Below are 21,031 nucleotides of genomic sequence, written 5' to 3'. Positions count from 1 at the left end.
TCTTTAGTGTTAGTTTCCTCACATTTATAACTGTCTCTTTAGTGTTAGTTTCCTCACATTTATAACTGTCTCTTTAGTGTTAGTTTCCTTACATTTATAACTGTCACTTTAGTGTTAGTTTCCTCACATTTATAACTGTCACTTTAGTGTTAGTTTCCTCACATTTATAACTGTCACTTTAGTGTTAGTTTCCTCACATTTATAACTGTCACTTTAGTGTTAGTTTCCTCACATTTATAACGGTCTCTTTAGTGTTAGTTTCCTCACATTTATAACTCACTTTAGTGTTAGTTTCCTCACATTTATAACTGTCTCTTTAGTGTTAGTTTCCTCACATTTATAACTGTCTCTTTAGTGTTAGTTTCCTCACATTTATAACTGTCTCTTTAGTGTTAGTTTCCTCACATTTATAACTGTCTCTTTAGTGTTTCCTCACATTTATAACTGTCACTTTAGTGTTAGTTTCCTGACATTTATAACTGTCTCTTTAGTGTTAGTTTCCTGACATTTATAACTGTCTCTTTAGTGTTAGTTTCCTCACATTTATAACTGTCACTTTAGTGTTAGTTTCCAGCCAAGAGACTATGAGGCTGGGGAGAGGAGGACTGATTGTCGGCCGTGTGTGTGTGTGTGTGTGTGTGTGTGTGTGTGTGTGTGTGTGTGTGTGTGTGTGTGTGTGTGTGTGTGTGTGTGTGTGTGTGTGTGTGTGTGTGTGTGTGTGTGTGTGTGTGTGTGTGTGTGTGTGTGTGTGCATGATTTGCATTCATGCGTGTTAGTGATGAGCAGGTTAACTCATAACGGGTAGGTTTAAGGTTATGAAATATTGTATGGATAAAGGGCGGGTCGGTGGCGGGTCGAACAAAGTGAAAACAACAGCAGAAAAAAAATCTAGAAATGTTTCATTCTCGTGCAATTTAATTTAGGCTACATTGAGTACAGTAGGGTACAGTAGAGTAGAGTACAGTAGAGTACAGTAGAGTACAGCACAGTAGAGTACAGTAGAGTAGAGTACAGTAGAGTACAGTAGAGTACAGTAGAGTAGAGTACAGTAGAGTAGAGTGGAGTACAGTAGAGTACAGTACAGTACAGTAGAGTAGAGTACAGTAGAGTACAGTACAGTACAGCACAGTAGAGTACAGTACAGTACAGCACAGTAGAGTACAGTACAGTACAGCACAGTAGAGTACAGTAGAGTACAGTACAGTAGAGTACAGTAGAGTACAGTAGAGTACAGTAGAGTACAGTACAGTACAGTAGAGTACAGTAGAGTAGAGTCCAGTAGAGTACAGTAGAGTACAGTAGAGTCCAGTACAGTAGAGTCCAGTAGAGTCCAGTACAGTACAGTAGAGTACAGTAGAGGTCAGTAGAGTAGAGTCCAGTAGAGTAGAGTCCAGTCCAGTAGAGTCCAGTACAGTACAGTACAGTCCAGTACAGTACAGTAGAGTAGAGTCCAGTACAGTACAGTAGAGTACAGTAGAGTCCAGTAGAGTACAGTAGAGTCCAGTAGAGTACAGTAGTGTACAGTAGAGTCCAGTAGAGTACAGTAGAGTCCAGTAGACTGATGGAACAGGTTACTGAAGACTGAACACAGTCTTAGAGTCCTAGCTCAGTGTTTCCCAAAACGGGGGAACCGACTGAATGCTTACAATTAATTTCTTATGTTGTTGATAAAGACTGGATCCTGGCTAGAAACATTGTTGGTATGTTTAAAACATGATATGGATTATACTGTTGGTGTCAAGGTCACAGAACAAGAGAGTTTGGGTCTAGCTTGGCTTCTGTTTAGCTGAGTTTGGGTTCTGCTTAACACCCCTTGGAAAGAATATGGGTTTTAGCCACGGTGTCCTGCGTAAATTCTCAATCTGGCCCTCATACCATCACGGCCACCTAATCATCCCCAGCTTCCAATTAGCTCATTCATCACCCCCTTCCTCTCTCCTATAACTATTCCCCAGGTTGTTACTGTAAATGAGAATATTACAGGTTTCTATATTACAGGGTTAGGGTGCAGTCATCTCTGACTGTACAGGGCATGATCTATATTAGTGGGTTAGGGTGTAGTCCTCTCTGACTGTACAGGACATGATCTATATTAGTGGGTTAGGGTGCAGTCCTCAGATGTATACTGTAAGGAATATACTGTAGTTGGACGGTTGCGGGTGGACTAACAGCTGACTAGTGTGTGTGTGTGTGTGTGTGTGTGTGTGTGTGTGTGTGTGTGTGTGTGTGTGTGTGTGTGTGTGTGTGTGAGAGTCCAGTAGAGTACAGTAGAGTCCAGTAGAGTACAGTAGAGTAGAGTACAGTAGAGTAGAGTCCAGTAGAGTCCAGTAGAGTCCAGTAGAGTCCAGTAGAGTACAGTAGAGTAGAGTCCAGTAGAGTCCAGTAGAGTCCAGTAGAGTACAGTAGAGTAGAGTACAGTAGAGTAGAGTCCAGTAGAGTCCAGTAGAGTACAGTAGAGTACAGTAGAGTACAGTAGAGTAGAGTACAGTAGAGTACAGTAGAGTAGAGTCCAGTAGAGTCCAGTAGAGTACAGTAGAGTCCAGTAGAGTACAGTAGAGTAAAGTACAGTAGAGTCCAGTAGAGTCCAGTAGAGTACAGTAGAGTCCAGTAGAGTACAGTAGAGTACAGTAGAGTCCAGTAGAGTCCAGTAGAGTACAGTAGTCCAGTAGAATACAGTAGAGTAGAGTAGAGTAGAGTAGAGTCCAGTAGAGTCCAGTAGAGTCCAGTAGAGTACAGTAGAGTACAGTAGAGTCCAGTAGAGTCCAGTAGAGTAGAGTAGAGTCCAGTAGAGTACAGTAGAGTCCAGTAGAGTACAGTAGAGTACAGTAGAGTCCAGTAAAGTCCAGTAGAGTCCAGTAGAGTACAGTAGAGTAGAGTACAGTAGAGTAGAGTCCAGTAGAGTCCAGTAGAGTACAGTAGAGTACAGTAGAGTCCAGTAGAGTCCAGTAGAGTAGAGTAGAGTCCAATAGAGTACAGTAGAGTACAGTAGAGTAGAGTAGAGTACAGTAGAGAACAGTAGAGTACAGTACAGTACAGTAGAGTACAGTAGTGTCCAGTAGAGTACAGTACAGTACAGTAGAGTCCAGTAGAGTACAGCACAGTAGAGTACAGTAGAGTACAGTAGAGTAGAGTACAGTACAGTAGAGTACAGTAGAGTGCAGTAGAGTCCAGTAGAGTACAGCACAGTACAGTAGAGTACAGTAGTGTCCAGTAGAGTCCAGTAGAGTACAGCACAGTAGAGTACAGTAGAGTACAGTAGAGTACAGTAGAGTAGAGTACAGTAGAGTCCAGTAGAGTACAGTAGAGTACAGTAGAGTCCAGTAGAGTCCAGTAGAGTACAGTAGAGTACAGTAGAGTCCAGTAGAGTCCAGTAGAGTCCAGTAGAGTACAGCACAGTACAGTAGAGTCCAGTAGAGTACAGTAGAGTACAGTAGAGTCCAGTAGAGTCCAGTAGAGTCCAGTAGAGTACAGTAGAGTAGAGTACAGTAGAGTCCAGTAGAGTCCAGTCCAGTAGAGTCCAGTAGAGTCCAGTAGAGTACAGTAGAGTCCAGTAGAGTCCAGTAGAGTACAGTAGAGTACAGTAGAGTCCAGTAGAGTACAGTAGAGTCCAGTAGAGTCCAGTAGAGTACAGTAGAGTACAGCACAGTACAGTAGAGTCCAGTACAGTCCAGTAGAGTACAGTAGAGTACAGTAGAGTCCAGTAGAGTACAGTTCAGTAGAGTCCAGTAGAGTCCAGTAGAGTCCAGTAGAGTCCAGTAGAGTACAGTACAGTAGAGTCCAGTAGAGTCCAGTAGAGTCCAGTAGAGTACAGTTGACTGATGGAACAGGTTACTGAAGACTGGCACGTAATGCAGGCCTTATTAAGTTATAGTCTGAACACAGTCTTAGAGTCCTAGCTCAGTGTTTCCCAACACGGGGGAACCGACTGAATGCTTACAATTAATTTCTTATGTTGTTGATAAAGACTGGATCCTGGCTAGAAACATTGTTGGTATGTTTAAAACATGATATGGATTATACTGTTGGTGTCAAGGTCACAGAACAAGAGAGTTTGGGTCTAGCTTGGCTTCTGTTTAGCTGAGTTTGGGTTCTGCTTAACACCCCTTGGAAAGAATATGGGTTTTATATTACAGGTTTCTATATTACAGGGTTAGGGTCCAGTCATCTCTGACTGTACAGGACATGATCTATATTAGTGGGTTAGGGTGCAGTCATCTCTGACTGTACAGGACATGATCTATATTAGTGGGTTAGGGTGCAGTCATCTCTGACTGTACAGGACATGATCTATATTAGTGGGTTAGGGCTGCAGTCATCTCTGACTGTACAGGACATGATCTATATTAGTGGGTTAGTGTGCAGTCATCTCTGTAGTCTACAGGACATGATCTATATTAGTGGGTTAGGGTGCAGTCATCTCTGACTGTACAGGACATGATCTATATTAGTGGGTTAGGGTGCAGTCATCTCTGTAGTCTACAGGACATGATCTATATTAGTGGGTTAGTGTGCAGTCCTCTCTGACTGTACAGGACATGATCTATATTAGTGGGTTAGGGTGCAGTCATCTCTGTAGTCTACAGGACATGATCTATATTAGTGGGTTAGTGTGCAGTCCTCTTTGACTGTACAGGACATGATCTATATTAGTGGGTTAGGGTGCAGTCATCTCTGTAGTCTACAGGACATGATCTATATTAGTGGGTTAGGGTGCAGTCATCTCTGACTGTACAGGACATGATCTATATTAGTGGGTTAGGGTGCAGTCATCTCTGACTGTACAGGACATGATCTATATTAGTGGGTTAGGGTGCAGTCCTCAGATGTACACTTTAAAGAATATACTGTAGTTGGACGGTTGCGGGTGGACTAACAGCTGACTAGTGTGTGTGTGTGTGTGTGTGTGTGTGTGTGTGTGTGTGTGTGTGTGTGTGTGTGTGTGTGTGTGTGTGTGTGTGTGTGTGTGTGTGTGTGTGTGTGTGTGTGTGTGTGTGTGTGTGTGTGTGTGTGTGTGTATAGCTGGTCAGAAAAGGGCAGATAGAGCCCGAGGCGGGTGGGAGGGAAGGCTCTGGCTTGTTACTCAGTTTGAATCAGATCTATTAGTTCTGACCCATTGTTCTCTGTCTTCAACCCTGGTCCTTCTGGGACAGAAGTCTGTGAACCTATTACATCACTGGGCTGGTCCATCCAGGGAGGTGGTTGTTCTGTTATGTGAGTCCCGGGAGATTGAGAGGGAGGAAGAGAGAGAGAGAGAGGGAGGGAGGGGAAGGAGAGAGGGAGGAAGAGAGCGAGAAAGAGAGAGGGAGGGAGAGGAAGGAGAGAGAGAGAGAGAGAGAGAGAGAGAGAGAGAGAGAGAGAGAGAGAGAGAGAGAGAGAGAGAGAGAGATTGAGAGAGAGAGAGAGAGAGAGAGGGAGAGAGAGAGATCTGTACCATGGGATCTGTGATCACCCAGACAGTACAGCCATCTACCATGAGATCTGTAGTTCTGAGAGTTGTGTCTGGGATCTGTAGTTCTAAGAGTTGTGTATGGGATCTGTAGTTCTGAGAGTTATGTCTGGGATCTGTAGTTCTGAGAGTTATGTCTGGGATCTGTAGTTCGGAGACTTATGTCTGGGATCTGTAGTTCTAAGAGTTATGTCTGGGATCTGTAGTTCTAAGAGTTATGTCTGGGATCTGTAGTTCGGAGACTTATGTCTGGGATCTGTAGTTCTGAGAGTTATGTTTGGGATCTGTAGTTCTAAGAGTTATGTCTGTTAAAAAATGCATCTAGTTTATCAAGAGAAGTGAGAGTTCTCTGTGGCTCATTAGTGTGAATAAAATAGCGTTCTCTGGCTCGGAGTGATTCACATGTTAAAACCAGAGCTAGAACAGCATATACTGGGCTGCTACTGCATTCGGATCAAAACTACACTCAAGCCCTGTGTGTGTGTGTGTGTGTGTGTGTGTGTGTGTGTGTGTGTGTGTGTGTGTGTGTGTGTGTGTGTGTGTGTGTGTGTGTGTGTGTGTGTGTGTGTGTGTGTGTGTGTGTGTGTGTGTGTGTGCGTGCGTGCGTGTGTGCGTGTGCATTTGCATGTGTGTGTGAGAGTGTGTGTGTGTGTGATCAAACACAGGAAGACGAACCCAGCTCCACATCCCAGCCCCATAATCCACGTCTCCATGGAAACTGATAAATCACGGGGAGAGGACCTCGTACTTCTCTCTCTCTCGCTCCCTTTCTTTATTTCTCTTTCTCATCTTATCATCTCTCTCTCATCTTGTTTGTCTCATCTCTCTCTTCTCTGTCTCATCTCTCTCTTCTCTCTCATCTCTCTCATCTTGTTTGTCTCATCTCTCTCTTCTCTGTCTCATCTCTCTTTTCCCTGTCTCATCTCTCTCTTCTCTGTCTCATCTCTCTCTTCTCTGTCTCATCTCTCTCTTCCCTGTCTCATCTCTCTCTTCTCTGTCTCATCGCTCTCATCTTCTGTCTCATCTCCTCTCATCCTCTCTCTCCCTCCTCTGTCTCATCTCTCTCTCATCTTCTGTCTCATCTCCTCTGACTCATATCTCTCTTCTCTCCCTTCTCTCTCTGTCTCTCTCTCCCCTCTTTATTCACTCTCTCTATCTCCCTCATCACTCTCTTTCTCTTTCATCTCTCTCGCTCTCTCCCCTCTCTCCTTCTCTCCCTCTCCCTTTTCTCTTATTTCTCTCATCTTCTCTTTCTCATCTTCTATATCTCATCTCTCTTTCTCATCTTCTCTGTCTCATCTCCCATCTTCTCTCATCTTTCTATCGCCCTCATCACTCTCTTTCTCTTTCTCTCATCTCTCTCTCTCTCCCCCCTCTCCTCTCTCCTTCTCTCCCTCTCCCTTCTCTCACTCTCCCCCCTCTCCTCCTCTCCCTTCTCTCTCTCTCTCTCTCTCATCGCTCTCTCCATCTCCTATCTTCTCTCTCTCTCTTCACAGTACAACCAATGCTGCATTATGTACACATGATGCTGTATATTTGAGTATGTCTCACGTTTAGTTCCTGGCCCACCGTACATGTTTGATAACGACTGACAGAAGAGTTGGCTAATGCTCAAAAAAGTACTCATTCTATTTCTATTATAGCAGAGTTCTATATAGAATGGTCCGGGTGTGACGTTTTCACGGGAGGGGAGTGTGTGTTCTGTTGCCGGGGGCGACGGTGGTACTCACAGCTCTCGATCTCCAGTGTGCAGTTCTGTTCATCAAGAGGATACCGCCTCAGATCCATCATACAGGCTGCTGTGGTTGTGATGCTACACACGCGCACACACACACACACACACACACACACACACACACACACACACACACACACACACACACACACACACACACACACACACACACACACACACACACACACACACACACAGGAATGTAACGTTAGACCTCAGGGATGACACCATATCAGTTTTTTAATTGATTTGTATTTCTGTTCAGTTGACTGAGAACACATTCTCATTTACAGTAACAACCTGGGGAATAGTTACAGGAGAGAGGAGGGGGGATGAATGAGCTAATTGGAAGCTGGGGATGATTAGGTGGCCGTGATGGTATGAGGGCCAGATTGGGAATTTAGCCAGGACACCGTGGTTAAAACCCATATTCTTTCCAAGGGGTGTTAAGCAGAACCCAAACTCAGCTAAACAGAAGCCAAGCTAGACCCAAACTCTCTTGTTCTGTGACCTTGACCACCAACAGTATAATCCATATCATGTTTTAAACATACCAACAATGTTTCTAGCCAGGATCCAGTCTTTATCAACAACATAAGAAATTAATTGTAAGCATTCAGTCGGTTCCCCCGTTTTGGGAAACACTGAGCTAGGACTCTAAGACTGTGTTCAGACTATAACCTTATCTGTTATTAATAAGGCCTGCATTACGTGCCAGTCTTCAGTAACCTGTTCCATCAGTCTACTGTACTCCACTGTACTCTACTGTACTCTACTGGACTCTACTGGACTCTACTCTACTGGACTCTACTGGACTCTACAGTACTGTACTGGACTCTACTGTACTGTACTGGACCCTACTCTACTCTACTGGACTCTACTGACTACTGGACTCTACTGTACTCTACTGTACTCTACTGTACTCTACTGGACTCTACTGGACTCTACTGTACTGTACTCTACTGGACTCTACTGTACTCTACTGTACTGTACTCTACTCTACTGTACTCTACTGGACTCTACTGGACTCTACTGTACTGGACTCTACTCTACTCTACTGGACTCTACTGTACTGGACTCTACTGTACTCTACTGGACTCTACTGGACTCTACTGGACTCTACTGGACTCTACTGTACTGGACTATACTGTACTCTACTGGACTCTACTCTACTCTACTGGACTCTACTCTACTCTACTGGACTCTACTCTACTCTACTGGACTCTACTGTACTGGACTCTACTGTACTCTACTGGACTCTACTGTACTCTACTGGACTCTACTGTACTCTACTGTACTCTACTGTACTGTAATGTACTGTACTCTACTGGACTCTACTGTACTCTACTCTACTGTAATGTACTGTACTCTACTCTACTGTACTCTACTCTACTCTACTGTACTCTACTCTACTGTATTCTAATGTGCTGTACTCTACTGAACTCTACTCTACTGTAATCTACTCTACTGTACTCTAATGTGCTGTACTCTACTGAACTCTACTCTACTGTACTCTACTGTACTCCACTCTACTGTACTCTACTGTACACTACTCTACTGTACACTACTCCACTGTACTCTACTGCACTCTACTCTAAGACTGTGTTCAGACTATAACCTTATCTGTTATTAATAAGGCCTGCATTACGTGCCAGTCTTCAGTAACCTGTTCCATCAGTCTACTGTACTCCACTGTACTCTACTGTACTCTACTGTACTCTACTGGACTCTACTCTACTGGACTCTACTGGACTCTACAGTACTGTACTGGACTATACTGTACTGTACTGGACTCTACTCTACTCTACTGGACTCTACTGACTACTGGACTCTACTGTACTCTACTGTACTCTACTGTACTCTACTGGACTCTACTGGACTCTACTGTACTGTACTCTACTGTACTCTACTGTACTCTACTGTACTGTACTCTACTCTACTGTACTCTACTGGACTCTACTGGACTCTACTGTACTGGACTCTACTCTACTCTACTGGACTCTACTGTACTGGACTCTACTGTACTCTACTGGACTCTACTGGACTCTACTGGACTCTACTGGACTCTACTGTACTGGACTCTACTGTACTCTACTGGACTCTACTCTACTCTACTGGACTCTACTCTACTCTACTGGACTCTACTGTACTCTACTGGACTCTACTGTACTGGACTCTACTGTACTCTACTGGACTCTACTGTACTCTACTGTACTCTACTGGACTCTACTGTACTCTACTGGACTCTACTGTACTCTACTGTACTCTACTGTACTGTAATGTACTGTACTCTACTGGACTCTACTGTACTCTACTCTACTGTAATGTACTGTACTCTACTCTACTGTACTCTACTCTACTCTACTCTACTGTACTCTACTCTACTGTATTCTAATGTGCTGTACTCTACTGAACTCTACTCTACTGTAATCTACTCTACTGTACTCTAATGTGCTGTACTCTACTGAACTCTACTCTACTGTACTCTACTGTACTCCACTCTACTGTACTCTACTGTACACTACTCTACTGTACACTACTCCACTGTACTCTACTGCACTCTACTCTACTGTACTCTACTGTACTCTACTCTACTGTACTCTACTCTACTGTACTCTACTCTACTCTACTCTACTGTACTCTACTCTACTGTACTCTACTGTACTGTACTCTACTGTACTCCACTCTACTGTACTCTACTGTACTCTACTGTACTCTACTGTACTGTACACTACTACTGCACTCTACTCTACTGTACTCTACTGTACTGTATTCTACTGTACTCTACTGTACTGTACTCTAATGTACTCCACTCTACTGTACTCTACTATACTCTACTGTACTCTACTGTACTGTACTCTACTCTACTGTACTCTACTGGACTCTACTGTACTCTACTGGACTCTACTCTACTCTACTCTACCTCTACTGGACTCTACTCTACTCTACTGTACTCTACTGGACTCTACATTACTCTACTGGACTCTACTGTACTCTACTGGACTCTACTCTACTGTAGCTCGTAGTTACATTGCTGTCTTGCCAAAAAGGACAAATTGGCCAGAGCAGCAGAGACGGACTGGCAGCAACCCAGCCCAAACCAAGCCTTCAGGGTGTGTGTGTGTGTGTGTGTGTGTGTGTGTGTGTGTGTGTGTGTGTGTGTGTGTGTGTGTGTGTGTGTGTGTGTGTGTGTGTGTGTGTGTGTGTGTGTGTGTGTGTGTGTCCAGGACTCTCCTCTCTAAGACTCTCCTCAGTACTGTATAGTGGAACACACAGCTGGTGACTGTGTCCAGTAATAGATAGACAACACTACTCTCATAGTCTTTGTGGAAGAACAACATAGTGATTGATATCATAAATGCAATACGTTGAAGAACTCTTGGCCAGTAATCATTGCCAAAAGAACATGGTTCAGTAGAGATCAATGATTTGTAGAATCCTTGACTTTTCCCCAACAGGCAAAAAGACATTCTGATGTTGTTTGTGACGTTATGGTCAGGTTGAATACTGGTTGCAAAATGACTTTTTTTTTTAAACATATTTTTAATGACCAAAAATAACTGATTGTAACCAAAATATGATGTATTTTCAAGATATCCCTCTGTCTGCAACAAATGATCACAAAAACATAATTCTATGGATTGTTTTCCCTTCAACCAGAAATACAAACTACTCTTGAAGAGTGGACATGTGTTTAGTAAATAAACAACACAAGTTCATTTGAAATCCTTTCACATTAAAACATACCCAGGCACTCCAGTCCCCTAAAAACACAATTCAGAGACATAGACACATCTCTCTCATGTAACAAGCCAGTTAGCAGGAAGGGAGGGAGAGAGGCAGGGAGGGGGGAAGGCAGGGAGGGGGGAAGGCAGGGAGGGGGGAAGGCAGGGAGGGAGGGAGAGAGGCGGGGAGGGGGGAAGGCAGGGAGGGGGGAAGGCAGGGAGGGAGGGAGAGAGGCAGGGAGGGGGGAAGGCAGGGAGGGAGGGAGGGAGAGAGGCAGGGAGGGGGGAAGGCAGGGAGGGAGGGAGAGAGGCAGGGAGGGGGAAGGCAGGAAGGGAGGGAGAGAGGCAGGGAGGGGGGAAGGCAGGGAGGGAGGGAGAGGCAGGGAGGGAGAGAGGCAGGGAGGGAGAGAGAGAGGCAGGGAGGGAGAGAGAGAGGCAGGGAGGGAGAGAGGCAGGGAGAGAGAGAGGCAGGGAGGGGGGAAGGCAGGAAGGGAGGGAGAGAGGCGGGGGGGGGGGCAGGGAGGGAGAGAGAGAGGCAGGGAGGGAGAGAGAGAGGCAGGGAGAGAGAGAGAGAGAGGCAGGGTGGGAGAGAGGCAGGGAGGGAGAGAGGCAGGGAGGGGGGAAGGCAGACATACAGGGACGCAGGCAGGCAGGGACAGAGAGAGAGAGAGGAAAGGACCAAAGTGCACCAGAGTATTATCAGAGGAGTCCTATGGATGGATGTCCTAGCTCACCATGCTACACCTGGAACACTAGCAAAACACCCAGCCCTTCAGCCACCCAGCCCTTCAGCCACCCAGCCCTTCAGCCACCCAACCCTTCAGCCACCCAGCTCTTCAGCCACCCAGCCCTTCAGCCACCCAGCCCTTCAGCCACCCAGCCCTATAGCCACCCAACCCTTCAGCCACCCAGCCACCCAGCTCTTCAGCCACCCAGCCCTTCAGCCACCCAGCCCTTCAGCCACCCAGCTCTTCAGCCACCCAGCCCTTCAGCCACCCAGCCACCCAGCTCTTCAGCCACCCAGCCCTTCAGCCACCCAGCCCTTCAGCCACCCAGCCCTATAGCCACCCAACCCTTCAGCCACCCAGCCACCCAGCTCTTCAGCCACCCAGCCCTTCAGCCACCCAGCCACCCAACCCTTCAGCCACCCAGCCCTTCAGCCACCCAGCCCTTCAGCCACCCAGCCACCCAGCCACCCAGCTCTTCAGCCACCCAGCCCTTCAGCCACCCAGCCCTATAGCCACCCAACCCTTCAGCCACCCAGCCACCCAGCTCTTCAGCCACCCAGCCCTTCAGCCACCCAACCCTTCAGCCACCCAGCCCTTCAGCCACCCAGCCACCCACCCTTCAGCCACCCAGCCACCCAACCCTTCAGCCACCCAGCCCTTCAGCCACCCAGCCCTTCAGCCCTTCAGCCACCCAGCCCTTCAGCCACCCAGCCCTTCAGCCCTTCAGACCCCCAGCCCTTCAGCCACCCAGCCATACCCAGCCAGCCAGCCAGCCAGGCAGCCAACCACCCGCCCACCCAGTAAGCCACCCACCCAGTCAGCCACCCAGCCCTTCAGCCACCCATTCACCCAGCCCTTCAGCCACCCAGCCCTTCAGCCACCCATCCACCCAGCCCTTCAGCCACCCACCCATACCCAGCTAGCCAGCCAGCCAGGCAGCCAACCCCCCCCCCCCCCCCCACCCCCCCCCCAGTCCGCCACCCATCCAGTCAACCGCCCACCTAGTCAGCCAGCCTACTCACCCACCCACCTACCTACCCACTCACCCAGCCAGCCAACCCAGGGCTCTGGTCAAAAGTAGTGCACTACATACATGACAGGGTGTAATTCAGTCAGTCAGTCATCCAACACTTCACCACTCAATCACACTATGCTCAGTGGAAATTAGGCCAAGATGGCAGGGGTAAGAAAAGCAATCTATTTATAGATGGCAGGGGTAAGAATAACAATCTATTTATAGATGGCAGGGTAAGAAAAGCAATCTATTTATAGATGGCAGGGTAAGAATAACAATCTATTTATAGATGGCAGGGTAAGAATAACAATCTATTTATAGATGGCAGGGTAAGAATAACAATCTATTTATAGATGGCAGGGTAAGAATAACAATCTATTTATAGATGGCAGGGTAAGAATAACAATCTATTTATAGATGGCAGGGTAAGAATAACAATCTATTTATAGATGGCAGGGTAAGAATAACAATCTATTTATAGATGGCAGGGTAAGAATAACAATCTATTTATAGATGGCAGGGTAAGAATAACAATCTATTTATAGATGGCAGGGTAAGAATAACAATCTATTTATAGATGGCAGGGTAAGAAAAGCAATCTATTTATAGATGGCAGGGTAAGAATAACAATCTATTTATAGATGGCAGGGGTAAGAATAACAATCTATTTATAGATGGCAGGGTAAGAATAACAATCTATTTATAGATGGCAGGGTAAGAATAACAATCTATTTATAGATGGCAGGGTAAGAATAACAATCTATTTATAGATGGCAGGGTAAGAATAACAATCTATTTATAGATGGCAGGGGTAAGAATAACAATCTATTTATAGATGGCAGGGGTAAGAATAACAATCTATTTATAGATGGCAGGGTAAGAATAACAATCTATTTATAGATGGCAGGGTAAGAATAACAATCTATTTATAGATGGCAGGGTAAGAATAACAATCTATTTATAGATGGCAGGGTAAGAATAACAATCTATTTATAGATGGCAGGGTAAGAAAAGCAATCTATTTATAGATGGCAGGGTAAGAATAACAATCTATTTATAGATGGCAGGGGTAAGAATAACAATCTATTTATAGATGGCAGGGTAAGAATAACAATCTATTTATAGATGGCAGGGTAAGAATAACAATCTATTTATAGATGGCAGGGTAAGAATAACAATCTATTTATAGATGGCAGGGTAAGAATAACAATCTATTTATAGATGGCAGGGGTAAGAATAACAATCTATTTATAGATGGCAGGGTAAGAATAACAATCTATTTATAGATGGCAGGGTAAGAATAACAATCTATTTATAGATGGCAGGGTAAGAATAACAATCTATTTATAGATGGCAGGGTAAGAATAACAATCTATTTATAGATGGCAGGGTAAGAATAACAATCTATTTATAGATGGCAGGGTAAGAATAACAATCTATTTATAGATGGCAGGGGTAAGAATAACAATCTATTTATAGATGGCAGGGTAAGAATAACAATCTATTTATAGATGGCAGGGGTAAGAATAACAATCTATTTATAGGCAGCTCCTACATCATCAGTAGCAAAAGTCTCCAAGCTTTTGTCTGAGAGTAAAGAGAGACCAACCATCCAACAACTGGTGTTTCTCAGGATCCTCTAGTTATAGCGCTGTGTGTGTGTGTGTGTGTGTGTGTGTGTGTGTGTGTGTGTGTGTGTGTGTGTGTGTGTGTGTGTGTGTGTGTGTGTGTGTGTGTGTGTGTGTGTGTGTGTTACTGCCAAAAGTTGTTTTAAAAAAAACCTGTCAGGATGCTGTAGCTCTGTTGCTAGGTGACCAGAAGGAGAGGAAACAGAGTATTGATGCTGTAGCTCTGTTGCTAGGTGACCAGGAGGAGAGGAAACAGAGTATTGATGATGTAGCTCTGTAACTAGGTGACCAGAAGGAGGGGATACAGAGTATTGATGCCGTAGCTCTGTAACTAGGTGACCAGAAGGAGGGGATACAGAGCATTGATGCTGTAGCTCTGTAACTAGGTGACCAGAAGGAGGGGAAACAGAGTATTGATGCTGTAGCTCTGTAACTAGGTGACCAGAAGGAGAGGAAACAGAGTATTGATGCTGTAGCTCTGTAACTAGGTGACCAGAAGGAGGGGAAACAGAGTATTGATGATGTAGCTCTGTAACTAGGTGACCAGAAGGAGGGGAAACAGAGTATTGATGCCGTAGCTCTGTAACTAGGTGACCAGAAGGAGAGGAAACAGAGTATTGATGCTGTAGCTCTGTAACTAGGTGACCAGAAGGAGGGGAAACAGAGTATTGATGATGTAGCTCTGTAACTAGGTGACCAGAAGGAGGGGAAACAGGGTATTGATGCTGTAACTCTGTTGCTAGGTGACCAGAAGGAGAGGAAACAGAGAATTAATGATGTAGCTCTGTAACTAGGTGACCAGAAGGAGAGGAAACAGAGTATTGATGCTGTAACTCTGTTGCTAGGTGACCAGAAGGAGAGGAAACAGAGTATTGATGATGTAGCTCTGTAACTAGGTGACCAGAAGGAGAGGAAACAGAGTATTGATGCTGTAACTCTGTAACTAGGTGACCAGAAGGAGAGGAAAGAGTATTGATGATGTAGCTCTGTAACTAGGTGACCAGAAGGAGAGGAAACAGAGTATTGATGCTGTAGCTCTGTAACTAGGTGACCAGAAGGAGAGGAAACAGAGTATTGATGCTGTAACTCTGTTGCTAGGTGACCAGAAGGAGAGGAAACAGAGTATTGATGCTGTAACTCTGTAGCTCTTTCTTTCTCTCCATCCCTCTCTCCATCTCCCTCTTTCTCACCATCCCTATTTCCTTCTCATCTGCCGTGCCTACTCAGAATCTGCTGTGTATTGGCAGGTTATCAGAAGGTAGCTTGAGAGAGAGAGAGAGAGAGAGAGAGAGAGAGAGAGAGAGAGAGAGAGAGAGAGAGAGAGAGAGAGAGAGAGAGAGAGAGAGGAAGATAGAGGACAAAGAGAGGGAGAAAGAGAGGGAGAGAGGAGGGAGAGCGAAAGAGAGAGAGAAAGACGGGGAGAGAGTGGTCAGAGACAGAGAGAGAAAGAGAGATGGAGAGAGGGGACAGAGAGAGAAAGTGAGAGAGAGGGAACAGAGACAGAGAGAGAGAGATAGAGGGAAATTGAGGGAGAGAGGGGACATAGAGAGAGAGAGAGAGATGGAGAGAGGGGATAGAGAGAGAAAGTGAGAGAGAGGGGACAGAGACAGAGAGAGAGAGATAGAGATAAATTGAGGGAGAGAGGGGACAGAGACAGAGAGAGAGAGAGAGAGAGAGATGGAGAGAGGGGACAGAGAGAGAAAGTGAGAGAGAGGGGACAGAGACAGAGAGAGAGGGAATGTGGGCAGGCATGCTCCGGAATAAAACACAATCGGATTCCGGAATAGAACAGAGAAGATGAAACACACAGGAGGCTGTTTTCTCTTCACTACCATCACAGAAAGAGAGGGGGGGTGAGAGAGAGAGAGAGAGAGAGAGAGAGAGAGAGAGAGAGAGAGAGAGAGAGAGAGAGAGAGAGAGAGAGCAGAGAGAAAGAGCAGAGCGAGAGAGAGAGAGAGAGAGAGAGAGAGAAAGAGCAGAGCGAGAGAGAGAGAGAGAGAGAGAGGAGAGAGAGAGAGAGCGAAGAGCGAGAGAGAGAGAGAGAGAGAGAGAGAGAGAGAGAGCGAGCGAGAGAGAGAGAGAGAGAGAGAGGAGAGAGAGAGAGCAGAGAGAGAGAGCAGAGAGAGAGAGAGAGAGAGAGGAGAGAGAGAGAGAGAGAGAGAGAGAGAGAGAGAGAGAGAGAGAGAGAGAGAGAGGGAGAAAGAGAGAGAGAGAGGGAGAAAGAGAGAGAGAAAGTAATTTCAATTTGAGAGAGTGAGAGATAACGGGGGTTGAGAGAGAGCAGAGAGAGAGAGATAACGGGGGTTGAGAGAGAGCAGAGAGAGAGAGAAAGATAGGAATATAGAGAGAGTAGCAATCTACTCTCATCCCACCCGGCTGTGTAGAGGCCATATTCACCAGATATGTAGAGATTCAAACACGCTACATTTGTCCTGTTGTTGAGTTAATAGGTCATCTATCTCTGGTCTAAAACTGGACTGTTGTGCTTTTCCTGCGCTCACAGTTCATCCCAGGCTGTGTGTGTGTGTTCGTGTGTGGACCAGAGGAGGCTGGTGGGAGGAGCTATAGGAGGATGGGTTCATTGTAATGCCTGGAATGTAATATATGGAATAATATTTAAACACAACAAACACATGGAAACCACATGTTTGACTCTGTTCCATGAATTCCATTCCAGCCATTACAATGAGCCCGTCCTCCTATAACTCCCCCCACCAGCCTCCTCTGGTGTGGACCCCCTAAGGCAGCCTGCACCTTTATCCCAAATGACCTTGTTTACCACTGGTTTAACACTGGTGCCGTAACACAAACCACACACACACACACCATAGCACGAACCACACACACACACACCATAGCACGAACCACCACACACACACACCATAGCACGAACCACACACACACACACACCATAGCACGAACCACACACACACACACCCATAGCACGAACCACACCACACACACACCATAGCACGAACCACACACACACACACACACACACACCATAGCACGAACCACACACACACACACACACCATAGCACAAACCACACACACACACACACACCATAGCACGAACCACACACACACACACACACACACACCATAGCACAAACCACACACACACACACACACACCATAGCACGAACCACACACACACACACACCATAGCACGAACCACACACACACACACACCAAAGCACAAACCACACACACACACACACACACCATAGCACGAACCACACACACACACCAAAGCACAAACCACACACACACACACACACAATAGCACGAACCACACACACACACCATAGCACAAACCACACACACACACACAATAGCACGAACCACACACACACACCATAGCACAAACCACACACACACACACAATAGCACAAACCACACACACACACACAATAGCACGAACCACACACACACACCATAGCACAAACCACACACACACACACAATAGCACAAACCACACACACACACCATAGCACGAACCACACACACACACACATCATTTCCCAGACAGGATCTTATTTGGAGGGAGAGGAGAGTTTACCTAGCAGCTAGTCTACTGTAGAGTACCTGACCAACATACTAATGGAGGGAGGAGAGGAGAGGAGAGGAGAGGAGAGGAGAGGAGAGGAGAGGAGAGGAGAGGAGAGGAGAGGAGAGGAGAGTATACCTAGCAGCTAGTCTACTGTAGAGTACCTGACCAACATACTAATGGAGGGAGGAGAGGAGAGTTTACCTAGCAGCTAGTATACTGTAGAGTACCTGACCAACATACTAATGGAGGGAGGAGAGGAGAGGAGAGGAGAGGAGAGGAGAGGAGAGGAGAGGAGAGGAGAGGAGAGTATACCTAGCAGCTAGTCTACTGTAGAGTACCTGACCAACATACTAATGGAGGGAGGAGAGGAGAGGAGAGGAGAGGAGAGGAGAGGAGAGGAGAGGAGAGGAGAGGAGAGGATACCTAGCAGCTAGTCTACTGTAGAGTACCTGACCAACATACTAATGGAGGGAGGAGAGGACAGGAGAGGAGAGGAGAGGAGAGGAGAGGAGAGGAGAGGAGAGGAGAGGAGAGTATACCTAGCAGCTAGTCTACTGTAGAGTACCTGACCAACACACTAATGGAGGGAGGAGAGGAGAGGAGAGGAGAGGAGAGGAGAGGAGAGGAGAGGAGAGGAGAGGAGAGGAGAGGAGAGGAGAGGAGAGAAGAGGGGAAAAGGTAGCAGCTAGCCTACTGTAGAGTACCTGACAAAAATACTAATGAAGGTTGGAGTGGACAGGACACAGTCACACTGTGGCAAGCAGGGTTTAAACACAGTCTATTATTTATCTATCCTAAAATTAACAGATTTAAAAATACAAATAATTGGTTTAATATTCGATGATCTTACTAAATGTCAATATTATTGAGCAGTCTATTTATATTGCATTAACAACACGGTCTAGTTCAGTTCACATCATGGAGGACTGTACCTACTGCTCTCTCTCTCTCTCTCTCTCTCTCTCTCTCTCTCTCTCTCTCTCTCTCTCTCTCTCTCTCTCTCTCTCTCTCTCTCTCTCTCTCAATTCAATTCAATTCAATTCAATTCAATCAATTCAATTCATTCATTGACTTTATTGACATGGCAAGTTCGTTATTACTTACATTGTCAAAGTATACATATCGAAAAAGAAAAATCAAATATATATGTATATATATACAGAATATATATATATTTATATATAAATAAATGGTGGGACCAACAGTAATAATAACAGTAGTAGTCGACATGGGATTACCATTAACAACAACAACAATATTAATCAGAACAACAATAAATCTCTCTCTCTCTTTCTCTCTCTCTGCATAGTCAAATAAACAATCAAAAATGAACAGTAAACATTACCCTCACAAAAGTTTCAAAGAAATAGAGACATTCAAAATGTCATATTGCTATGTCTTTGTACAGTGTGATAACGATGTGCAGCTCCGTTTCCACCTCATGTTGTGGGCAGTGGGCACATGGCTTGTCTTCTCTTGAGAGCCAGGTCTGCCTTTCTCAATAACCAGACTATGCTTACTGAATCTGTACATAGTCAAAGCTTTCCTTCATTTGGGGTAAATCACAGTGGTCAGGTATTCTGCCACTCTCTGTTTAGAGCCAAATAGCTTTTGGTTAATTCTTTCCAATGTGTAAAGTAATTATCTTTTTGTTTTCTCTTGATTTGGTTGGGTCTAATTGTGCTGCTGTCCTGGGTCAGGAATCATTTCCTTTTAGGTGGTTGTGGTTCTAATTCTGCTTTGTATGCATTGTTTTGGTGATTTACGTTGTACACCGAGAATGTATTTGCAGAATTCTGCATTCAGTCTCAATTTGGTGTTTGTCCCATTTTGTGAATTCTTGGTTGGTGAGCGGACCCCAGACCTCACAACCATAAAGGACAATGGGTTCTATAACTTATTTATAACCAGATCCTAATTGGTATGTCAAATTATATGTTCCTTTTGATGGCATAGAAGGCCCTTCTAGCCTTGTCTCTCAGCTCGTTCACAGCTTTGTTGAAGTTAACTGTGGCACTGATGTTTAGGCCGAGGTACAGTATGTATATTTTTTTGTGTGCTCTAGGGCAACGGTGTCTAGATGGAATTTTGTATTTACGGTCTTGGCAACTGGACCTATTTTGGAACACCATTACTTTTGTTTTATTGAAATTTACTATCAGGGCCCAGGTCTGGCAGAATCTGTGCAGAAGATCTAGGTGCTGCTGTAGGCCCTCCTTGGTTGGGGACAGAAGCACCAGATCATCAGCAAACAGTAGACATTTGACTTCAGATAATAGTAGTTTGAGGCCGGGTCCTGCAGACTGTTCTACTGCAGGACTGTTCTACCCTCGTTGATATACAGTGCCTTTGGAAAGTATTCAGACCCCTTGACTTTTTCCACATTTTGTTACATTCAGCCTTAATCTAAAATTATAATTGTTTTTATTCCTCATCAATCTACACACAATACCCCATGATGACATCATAATACCCCATGATGACATCACAATACCCCATGATGACATCACAATACCCCATGATGACAAAGCAAAAAAAGGATTTCTGAATTTTTCCACATTGATAAAAAAATAAATATATCATATTCACCTGTATTTATTTATAAGTATTCAGACCTTTAACTCAGTACTTTGGTGAAGTACCTTTGGCAGTGATTACAGCCTAGCGTCTTCTTGGGTATTATGCTTCAAGCTTGGCACACCTGTATTTGGGGAGTTTCTCCCATTCATCTCTGCAGATCCTCTCAAGCTCTCTCGGGCTGGATGGGGAGCTTCGCTGTACAGTCCGAGCTCTGGCTGGGCCACTCAAGGACATTCTGAGACTTGTCCCGAAGTCACTCCTGCGTTGTCTTGGCCATGTGCTTACGATCGTTGTCCTGTTGGAAGATAAACCTTCTCCCCAGTCTGAGGTCCTGAGCGCTCTGGAGCAGGTTTTCATCGAGGATCTCTCTGTACTTTGCTCCGTTCATCTTTGCCCCGATCCTGACTAGTCTCCCAGTCCCTGCAGCTGAAAAACATCCCCACAGCATGATGCTGTCACCACCATGCTTCACCGTAGGGATGGTGTCAGGTTTCCGTGAAGCTTGGCTTTCAGGCCAAAGAGTTTAATCTTGGTTTCATCAGACCAGAGAATCTTGTTTCTCATGGTCTGAGAATCCTTTAGGTGTCTTTTGACAAATGGCTACGGCTACAAGCGGCTAC

The 21,031-nt window shown here is 45.3% G+C and overlaps 1 protein-coding gene across 2 annotated transcripts in view; it reads right to left on the bottom strand.

The window, feature by feature from the left end:
* gabrb2a (gamma-aminobutyric acid type A receptor subunit beta2a) overlaps positions 1 to 21,031 on the bottom strand; it is a 90,174-nt gene that overhangs the window by 19,308 nt on the left and 49,835 nt on the right. For both annotated transcript variants that reach the window (XM_055888257.1, XM_055888258.1), the window contains exon 5: positions 7,177 to 7,259. In XM_055888257.1, coding sequence (XP_055744232.1) covers positions 7,177 to 7,259 — 83 coding nt within the window. The remainder of the gene's footprint in view (positions 1 to 7,176; positions 7,260 to 21,031) is intronic.

Source organism: Salvelinus fontinalis, chromosome 29 (genome assembly GCF_029448725.1).
Source record: "Salvelinus fontinalis isolate EN_2023a chromosome 29, ASM2944872v1, whole genome shotgun sequence".
Lineage (NCBI taxonomy): Eukaryota > Metazoa > Chordata > Actinopteri > Salmoniformes > Salmonidae > Salvelinus > Salvelinus fontinalis.
Note: the sequence above shows the minus strand (reverse complement) of the source record. Positions and strands in the feature narration are given on the sequence as shown.